Source organism: Pezoporus occidentalis, unplaced genomic scaffold (assembly GCF_034315485.1).
Source record: "Pezoporus occidentalis ecotype Australia unplaced genomic scaffold, CSIRO_AGI_Poc_V1 ctg4, whole genome shotgun sequence".
Lineage (NCBI taxonomy): Eukaryota > Metazoa > Chordata > Aves > Psittaciformes > Psittacidae > Pezoporus > Pezoporus occidentalis.
In genome coordinates, this window is record NW_026915724.1 from 26,079,052 (window position 1) to 26,088,891 (window position 9,840).

The 9,840-nt window shown below is 43.3% G+C and overlaps 1 protein-coding gene across 1 annotated transcript; it reads right to left on the reverse strand.

The window, feature by feature from the left end:
- Positions 1–314: 314 nt before the first annotated feature.
- DSEL (dermatan sulfate epimerase like) lies at positions 315–7,821 on the reverse strand. The gene is made up of 2 exons (XM_062633071.1): positions 6,857–7,821; positions 315–6,219 (listed from the first exon to the last, which is right to left on the reverse strand). Exon 2 carries the CDS (start codon positions 5,246–5,248, stop codon positions 1,598–1,600), a length of 3,651 nt encoding a protein of 1,216 aa, XP_062489055.1. The 5' UTR covers positions 5,249–6,219; positions 6,857–7,821; the 3' UTR covers positions 315–1,597.
- Positions 7,822–9,840: the final 2,019 nt, after the last annotated feature.

Below are 9,840 nucleotides of genomic sequence, written 5' to 3' on the forward strand. Positions count from 1 at the left end.
CAGCTCCCACAAACCAAATGAAGCATATTTCAAGACAATTCTATTTGTAAATAGATAGTAAAGGAAACAGATGTCTCTTTTTGACCTGATTTACACATCTGCAGACATATACAATATGCAGGCATTTTCAAAGAATTCTGAGCAAGTTATATTGGGAAATGGGAAAACTTTTCTTAATGGGTATGTGCAAACAAATATTGTGACTCAAGAAGAAAATAAGCTGTGACAAAGACACAACCATCATTTCAAGCCTATCTGATTCCAAACCATTGTATCACAGTTCCATGTTAAAGAAACAACAATAAAAATCAGACAACTTTGGAAATAGTTTACTGTAAGGAAACTCAAATGTGAGGTGGTTGAGGAATAGATGATTTTCAGATTTCTGCCTTCTCGAAGACCTGAGGTTAGCAATGGTTGTCCTTCAGAAATTCATTTTACAGAAAAGCAAAACATCCCTCAGCAATACAGACCTGGAATTTATTTAAGATCTTCTAAATCTCAGATTGCCATTTTATGCAGACATCAACAATAAGCCACTGACAATGACATCAAATATTTGCACTGGTCTCAGAGAAATTACGCACAAGAATCAGCAGAAATGTGTTACAACTAAGCAGGATGGAAGAGTCTCACTGAAAAAGAGAAAATCCTTGCAGAAACTCTTAAGACAAGTGGTAGAGGATAAAGCAGTGCAAGGAGCCAAGATGTTAGCAATCTTCAAAATCAAGTTAGATTGAGGTGGGTCAAAACTACACAAAATCTTCTCCAAACTGAATTGCTCATTTGGGACATCCTGTTGGTTTCTTAGCTTTTGTCCCATTTCTTTTTCTGCAGATAATTTACTTCAAGCTCACAAAGCATACTCTATTGTCAGGCATGGAGAATGAAGTCTTCTCTTTCCTCAAAGCACAAACCCCAATCGAAGTGCCACATCTCTGAGCTGAAAGAACCGTATCCTATAATGATATTTAATATCCATGTCCATTCCAGTTCTGGGCCTATCTGCTGAGACTGTAAATAAGAAACTAGATTCACTCAAATGTTCTGATTGTTTCTTCCTGCTGAAGGGATGCTGAACAGCCTTAAATCTCAGCTTGTTTATTTTGCACCACTATAGTGAGACACAGACAGAATGCACTAGCAAACCTGTCCAGGGGGCTAATTACCACCTTTGGGAACTGGGCCAGGTTAGCCAGTTTAATTTCATATAAGCCGTCATACAATAATTAGATGGTAAGTACTTTCAGGAACTAACCACTTGGTCTAACTGGTGAGCTGGAGGTGAAAAGTTCCATATTCTATCACTAATCCCCTGAGCTATAGAGTTCCCAGCTGGTAGTTCTACAAATGTTCACACAGCTTTTTTTGAAAGGCAGCAGAAGTACTTACAAGTTTTTGTTGTATTCCCCCCCACCCCAACCAAAATAAACCAAAAAAACCCACAATTGCAAGAACAACTATCATTTTCTTAAAATAATCTCTCTGAAAGTAGCAGACTGTACACATTTTACAAGAATAAACAAACTTTTATAATATTTATCCACAAATTAGGAGTCAGAGATCATTAGTGCAAATTTCTGCTGACCGGCAGCATTTATTCTATAAACTTTGGGTATCCTAAGTGATCCATTAGAGAATAACAGATATCTTCAATCCGTCTAATCTCTTCATTGGGCATGTTTTGTTTCCAGGAATGAATGCTACTTGATGAAATTTCCCCTTCATAAGGAAGATAGAAAAGATTGGTGGAGGTGGCAAATAATATTTGGTTTAACCTAGCAGGAGGAAGAGGAATACCAAGAAAGGCAAAAATTGTTTCAGCCGTCTTCTGAGGAAAGCTCACAATATCTTCAAACTTGACTAGCTGATAATTTGTTGGCAGCAAGACCCCATTTATTCTCAGTGCTGCTGCTGTGTTTGCTAACCATAAATAAGACAACACAGACACTGCATTTGAATTAGAATTTGAAAGTTCTTTTCTTAACGATTCATACTCAAAGGCATAGCCTTCATTTAAACTACACTTTCCTTTACCATGCTCCCCTTTAAACATTGCAGCCAAGTGCTGTGGAACATTTTTCAAAGAGTAAAGGTTTGGCTTATTTTTGTACAACATTGAATAGATCCACGCCCGCGGGTCCCTCACAACATATAATGCTCTCATTGATGGCCCTAGGATTTCCTGAAAGAAGGGAAGCTTTAATGTCCAGCTTCCACTACTTAAACTAAGCACAGGTCGTGCATCAGGATAATAGGAGAGATGCCTTCTCAGTTCCCTAATATATTCAGCATCTTTATCTTGACTCCCTCTTGCCCTGCTTCTTTGCTCTGACAGAGATTCTCTCTTTTTTGATCTTTTCTTTTTGTCTTTGTTTATGGCAAAATGCTGAGCAATTTTACTTCTGCTGGCTTCGTATAAATGAATGTTTTGTAAATGTAACTTTGTGCCTCGAACTAAAGACTGGAGCCACCCTTGGATCAGATGAAAATGACCGTTTTGGACATCAGAAACCTTCCATTCACATGGATCTACAAAGGAATCAATTTCAAATTCAGTCTCAGGAATTTCAAGATAGGGTGTAGGTACCCTGATGTATAAGAAGTCACTGCTATTGAAAAACAGCTGTTTTAAAATTTCTGCACCAGAAGCAGGAAGTGAAGTAATGATAACATCTGGCAAAGCAATAGGGTTTCCTTCTAACTGTTTGGCTTTATTGCCTTCATCATGTTCTAGCTTTGTTATGCCACTGGTCCATTTTGCACAGATGGGCTGAGTGCACATGCTCCACACATCCACCAATTCAATAAGCCATAGTGTGACAACCAGTATCAGGATCCAACGCAACATTTTACCAAAGGATATGTAAAACCGCCACTGAAAAGCCAGTATGACCAAACTAACACCCAGAATTAACCCTGCAATTATGTTCACTTTGAATCCAAATGGGAAAACTGCCCTATTATTTTTTACCTGTTTTTTCAAAGATTCAGTACCTAGACCAAACTTGGTCACTTTGTTTTCACGAACTACTTTGGCAAAACCACCAAATCCCAAGTAATCGAACCTTGTCCTTAAATTCTGATATTCAGTCACAACAGAGATAGTATTTTCAGTATTGTTGACACTGAGTGAAATCTGAAATCCAGGTTTTGCATTATCTATGAGTCTACAGTTAGAAACATTGACATAAGGGCCATAGAAAAGGTAAACAATCCTTGTAAGTGTGTTTTTCATTGGAAAGGTAACATTTACAAACTGAGTCCATCGCTTTTTGAATTCAGCAGCTTGTTCTGCCTCCTGTATCCTAGCAACAGGACTACTCCCATGATGATCAAACCAAAACATCTTGTAGTGGGCATCCCACACATCCATCATAGCTCCATTGTATTTGTTCTTAAATTTATAGGGTATGTATTTAAAATCTATGTCCAGATTATGAAAAAAGGCACTGACAGAATTGACAGGAGAGTCTTCCTCCTTCTCAATATTGTCTACTACTAACAATGTCTGAGAATTCAAGAGCAGCAAAACACGATACACACTTTTCAATTTCATTGCTGATGTGTAAGCAGATACCGCCTCACCACTCACAAACATCATGTCTCCAGCCTGAGAGGCTGTTACGATTTCTCCAGTTGAGTCTCCAACCTCATCACCAATCCACTTCAGCCACTGGGCACACTCACCAAGCTGTCCTTCCCAAGGCTGGTTGCACTGGCTTGTAGGAGATGGTGCAAAGACCAAGACATTGTTCAAGTGGCTGAGTTTAGGTCCGTAAAGAGCCTCAGATACAAACACCTGTCCATTGGGAGCAAAAGTGAAAGAGTTCTGATCAGGATGTTCATGTCCTGGATTGAAACTTCTCCACCCATCAATCCACGTATACGGTTGAAAGTGAACAATGTCATAGACAGCACGTCCACCAAGCTTTCCAGACTTAAAGGACACAAAGGTGTTTGCCTGACTGTTTGGCAACCCAGCCCCATAAGTAACAACTCCCCAGTTAGGAAACAAATGCATTTTAGCACTACCATAGCCAGGAGGTGGCTGAGGAGTGATTTCAGCAGCATACCATATAAATTCAGTGTGTAGCGTGCTCCACCTCTGTGCAGTGGATGGAACCATCGGCCCATCCTTGGGTCTGTGTTTTCTAATCTGCTGTGCCAGCCAGTTGCCAGCTCCATTCTTCAAGACAAACTTATCCAGGAAAACCAGCTGGCTCTCAGGACCATAAAACCAGTTGTAATTAGAATCTGCTATACCCACAGTCCTCTGAAAGCCTGGTAATAAGGTAGCATAGTAAAACCAAAAGTGCATCTTGAGCCAGTTATTCTCCAAGTTGTTAATACCAAAGTGTCGCTGAGCCAGGAAAACATACTGGGTTACCGACTTGGCTGTGTAACTCCCATAAGCTACGCCCTCATCCAGAGACCCATCTACAACATGATTGAGCAGAAACATTGTTTTCTCCATCACATCAACAACAGCATGTTTCCAAATATTTGCCTGAGATCCTTTGTCCACCCCTGCAACTAAAGCCCCAATAAGCAAAGCAAGCATATTAGTTGCTTGGTGGTTATGGAGAAGCTGCTTTCCCCAGGAACGAACCTTTGAGTACTCATACATTTCCTTGCTTATGGACCATATCTTCTCCAGGTATTTTTCCCTTCTCTCATTTTCCAGTGAATTATACAAGAAGTCAAAAGCAGTGGCAAATCCTGTTAGGGAGTGACCAAGCGGCACTTCATCTCCAGGTGCATTCTCAACTAACCAGTTTTTGTAGCCAGCCATTCTATCCATATATTCTAGGGCAAAATCAAATGCAGCTTTATCTTCAGGGCACAGCAAACAATAAAATGCTAGAGGTGGCAGATTGTTACCATAAATCTCATTCCACTTTGCAGCAAAATCGGCGTGCTTGGGTGGAGGTAGGTAGTATAATGGGTTAGACAGCATAGCTATCACTGCACTTCTGATGGCTCTAAACAGATGTGAATGGCTTGTATGAGCCTTCTGCCTCAGTGCCTGAACATCTTCAGCATCAAAATACAAGCTTGGATGAAGAACTGCTTTTTTCGGCTTCTGCTCAGCTCTGAGACCTTCATGTTGCTGTTTTTCATATTGATCTATATTTTCTACAAAAGTCACCCAATCAGAGTAATTGCTTACAGATTCTTCAAAAGTGAAGACAGCAAACATCGTTAATGCCAGAAGTAAAGTATGCCCCGTGAACATCAGAGCCATGATCCATTAGGCAGTACCTCTTCCCCAGGCATGCATTTCCTAACAAAACACAATGTACAGATATTACACTCTGATCCAGTGAAGTACAAAACCAAACATCTTAAGGCGTATTTTTAGCAGAAAAGAGTGTGTACTGTGCATGCCAACAGATACTCAGATTATTTGTCATGTGAGCTACAACACTGAAATAACAATGCTCTCAAAAAATTAAATCTCAGGTGTTTTGTCTGTTCACACTTGCCTCAAACACAACACTACAGCATAAATACTAAAATTAGGGAAGAAGTAAAATCTCTTAAGATATGCATATAAAACAGAGGTTGTGACAATGCACAGTAAGAGATCAAAACACCCTCTCTTGGTAACTTGAAAAACTTCACTTGAAAAAAGGAACTGGAGTCGCACATTTACTTTTTTTTAAAGAGCTTTCAATCAGGTTGAATTCCACTTCTACAGCTGACAAAAACTCCAATGATCACAATGATATAATTTATTCAGAACAATGTGTTATATTGGACGAAATAGGGGATTTACAGCACTTGGAAAACAGACTCCAAAACTGAAGTTACTTTCTTCAGCCTTCACCTTAGCTCAATTTCCACACACTCTCTTTCCATCTTCCTTTTTGGGACTCATGAGAGAGTGGGAAGGAAAAAAAATAATAATTAAAAAAAACCTTTAAAAACATCAACATAGATGTTCCATGTGCTCTCTGTAGGAAACTGCTGTGCTTCTATCAACTATACGCCTCTGTCTGCAGAAAGTGTGTCTGAATTAGTAGTCAGAGAGTATCGACATAGTCAAGTCTTCGTTCATATCTTCAGCCAATGATGCCCAAATTTTGCCTTAATGATTCAGACAATCCTGCTCCTTCCATTACGAAGCAAAAGGAAAATGTGTAAGAGGCAGACAGCCAAGATTTTTCTGTTAAAAGAGCCGTTTCAGGTTTTCTTCCACTTTGCGTGCTGCTTCTTTCTGTGAAAAGAGAAACAAAAGTTCTCTGAAGCTGTGCAGGTGTGAGAACATATCTGAAGTACTTAAAGTACTGCTCACTTTCTAGGAAAGATGAATTATTACACCTTTTATTTAACAGATCTGGGTTTATTTTTTAATTAGCATTTTTCAAAGTTCCACAAAATTTGCCACTGGCAAAACAGAAATCCAGATGGGCGACTTGAGCTCTCTTTAGTTCACCTTGTCCTGCATCAGGGACTACCTTCCCGTTACAGTGCGAGGAGCTACAGAGAGCAAACCTGAAACACGCAACCGAGACTAAATGGAGCTCAAATTAAAAAGAAAACCAAAGTAAAACGACACTTACACGGCCCCCGCGCCCTGGCTGCGCCCGCGGAGTGACGGAGCGACGCCGTCCCTCTCAGGACGGACCCACGCCGCCCGCCGCTGTTTCGCCCCCCCCAGCCCCAACACGAAGCCGGCCGGGGCTCGGCGCGGCCAGCAGAGGGCGCCCCTCCGGCGCCGCCGCGCGCCCCTCCCCTCAGCATCGGGGCCGCACAACTTGAACAAGTTTAGAGGAAGAGCCCCCCGCCGTGGCCGGGACCCTACGTGTGTCCTCTCACCTGCCTCCCCCAGCGCAAACCCGTCTCTTACCGCAGCAGCTCTGGCGAGAGGCGGGAAGGGGGCTCGGGGCGGCCGACAGCTGCCGCGGAGCCGAGTCGCTCTGCCCAGCCAGTGCGGCCCGGGGTTGGCTCCCGACCTGGGGGCTGCGGCGCGCTGCCTCGTCTGGGCCGGCCTGTGCTCGGCTCTGGCCCTTTCCGCGTCGCCGGTACTTCCCCCTGTCTGTCCTCAACTTCGGGTCCCTGCCCTCCGCCGGAGGCTCCGCAGAGTTGGTGGCGGGGGAGATGCGGCAGCGGGCACGGGCAGTGAAGCAAACTCCCACGGATATCGTTCTGGAGGGGCGGGGAGAGAAAGCAGAAGGCAGGGCGGGAGGGAGGAGGAAAAGAGGGAAGGAGGGGGGGGTGACGGAGGGGGTGGGGGTGGTTGGCAGAGCCGCCCCCGGCAGAACAGGGATGTGCCGGTCCTACGCGCCGTGCTGCGGCGGCGGGTGGACTGCCGGCCCCGCTGTCGCTCCCGGCTGGTCTTCTGGGTTGCGACTGCGTGAGCTGGCTGCCGAGCCCAGCCGCGAGCCTGGCGGCGGAAGCCACCGCCGTCCCTGCGCCTCGGCAGCGGGCTACCAACGGAGCGGCGCGGAGCGCTGCAAGAGCGCCCAGGGGCAGGGCCAGGTCCAAAGTCGGGGGCCGCGCCCGGGGGAGGAGGGGCCGCGTCTCCCAGGCGGCTTAGGCGGCGGCTGCCCTGAGGCCGCGGTGAGGGACTGCGAGGGAAGGTCCCGGAGCTGGCGGCGGGGAGCAGCAGGCACGTATGAGAGGGCTCTGTGAAGAAAAGCTGCGGATGAGGGTTATGGGGGTCGCCTCCGTGGCCGTCCCGCCGATCGGCAGCTGCCGCCCCGCCACCAAGCGGCTTCCGCGGCTCCCAGACGGGGCAATGGCAGCTTACGGTACGACGGGTGGGATGGGTCTGGGCAGGGAGGCAGGAGCCGTCCTTCCAGTGGACAGCAACTTCGTTGAGTGCGAAATAAATGCATAAGCCACGGAGATACGCAGCATCATCTTGTTGGAGCGATCTCACTTTTTATAACTACTTCCACGCGTAGGCAGTTTATTTTATATGATGCATTAAAAAGATTGTCATTCAGCTTTAGCTGAAGGCTTCTGAAGTAAAGTATAAAACCGTAATGAGATGTAAACCCTTCTGCCCCATAACTTGTTCACTGTCAGTGATGTGGTGAAGGGTCAGTAGAAGTGCTGGTTAGCCCCTCTGGTGCACCCACAAAATTCAAGAGATACTATTCCATTCTTGATTTGGAATGTAGTTTGGATTGCAGGTAATTATTTTCAGAGCCTGATTTTGTAACCTGCCCGATGTGATGCCAAGCTATTCTTTGGTATTGAATGCAGTCTAGGAAAAGAAAAGGTGTTAGCTTTTGGATATGTGTTTCCATTTACTATATTTATAAACTGCCTCAAAGGATGTGGGTATTAATCATCCGAACAGCATAAATGACCACTTTTTCCCAGGCATAGCCTATATTCTTCTTAACTCCCCTCCACCCTCCCAATATGTTGGAAAATACAGTTGCATATTCAAGTATTTCTTAAGCTACTCAATGTATAACTATCTTGAAATGAATATATGAATACATAAAGGTCATACATTATGGATACTGATTCTGTTTGTGCTGTGGAGAGCACCTTGTAAGGATTAAATTATTAAATTATGCACATTTCCATCAATGATGAACTATGTCTGGAGCCATCCTAATCTTTCAGGTGTGCACTATAGACTTGTCTTAAGAGGGAAAAATACCAATTATTTTCTGGATCGTATCCTCCTGTCAGAAGAAATTTGCATAATGACCAAAGATCAGCACATCATTCTCTGACCTTGAATCTGTTAAAATTCTGCCTTTCATGCTACTGGAGAAGTTTTCCAGGCAAAGAACAAAGGGAAATGTAAAGCAACAATAGAGACCACATCCCTACTTAAAGTCAGTAGAAATGGAACAGCATACACTACAAATTAAAAACTCCCACGTCTTTTCCCCTCTATTCCCGTTGTACCCTATATGGTACCCATTACATTTTTCCCCAAGGCTGTCCCATTCTGGAACATACTGAAGTCTCAGAGAATGACTTCTCCAATAAATTGTCAGGGAATTCTGAACAAGCAGAACAAGTGGAGGACTTGTGTTAGGTTAAAAGCAAGAGTATACCTCTCCCAAGAGCCCTTCTCACTCTGTGGGACCTTTGTTGAGAACATTACATATACAGTTTTCAATTGCAATGTGATATTTGTGGAGAAGCATGAAAATGAATTATTGACTGGCCCCACATATTTACAAATCATACCATTTTGACAAATTCTTACTTATATGGCAGTGAAGAGACTTATATGTCACTTTGCTTTTTCACTGGAAGTTCTTTCACATTGTCAAAGGTGCCCTGGCAGAATACTTAAAGCTGGTTTTCTGCTAAGCCAATTGAAAAACAACAGCATCTTTAACCATGTATGATTTCAACTAGTATAGGCTACTGACTTTCTCCCATTTTCAAATCATTTTGCTTCCAAAAAACCTCACCAGAACAACAGATAACAATAGTAGTAGTACTAGTATTCAATTATTTTCCTATTAGTAATTTTCAATAGTCAGCAGAGACCTATAGTTGCTGTACCACAACTGAGAAACAAAAAACCTCATGGATTCAATTGGTATCCAGGAGAAACAATTAAGTGATTCAGACTTCAAAGGAGTTGGGTTAAGGTATTTAGAAATAGTGACCCTGGGTTGCAACCAACTATTTTGCATAAAATGAGTCTGAATTGCATTGGCATTCTGACTTACTTGATCACATACAGCTGTTTAAAAAGTGGTCAGTAAAATCAAGGTGACTTTCAGAACAACTGTTAATTGTGAAAGTAACTGTTAAAAGGTACCATATACATTTTTATTGGGAGAAACATTGACCATCTGGCAACAACTTGCATTATCTTGTTACATTTTCAAATATTATTTGTAA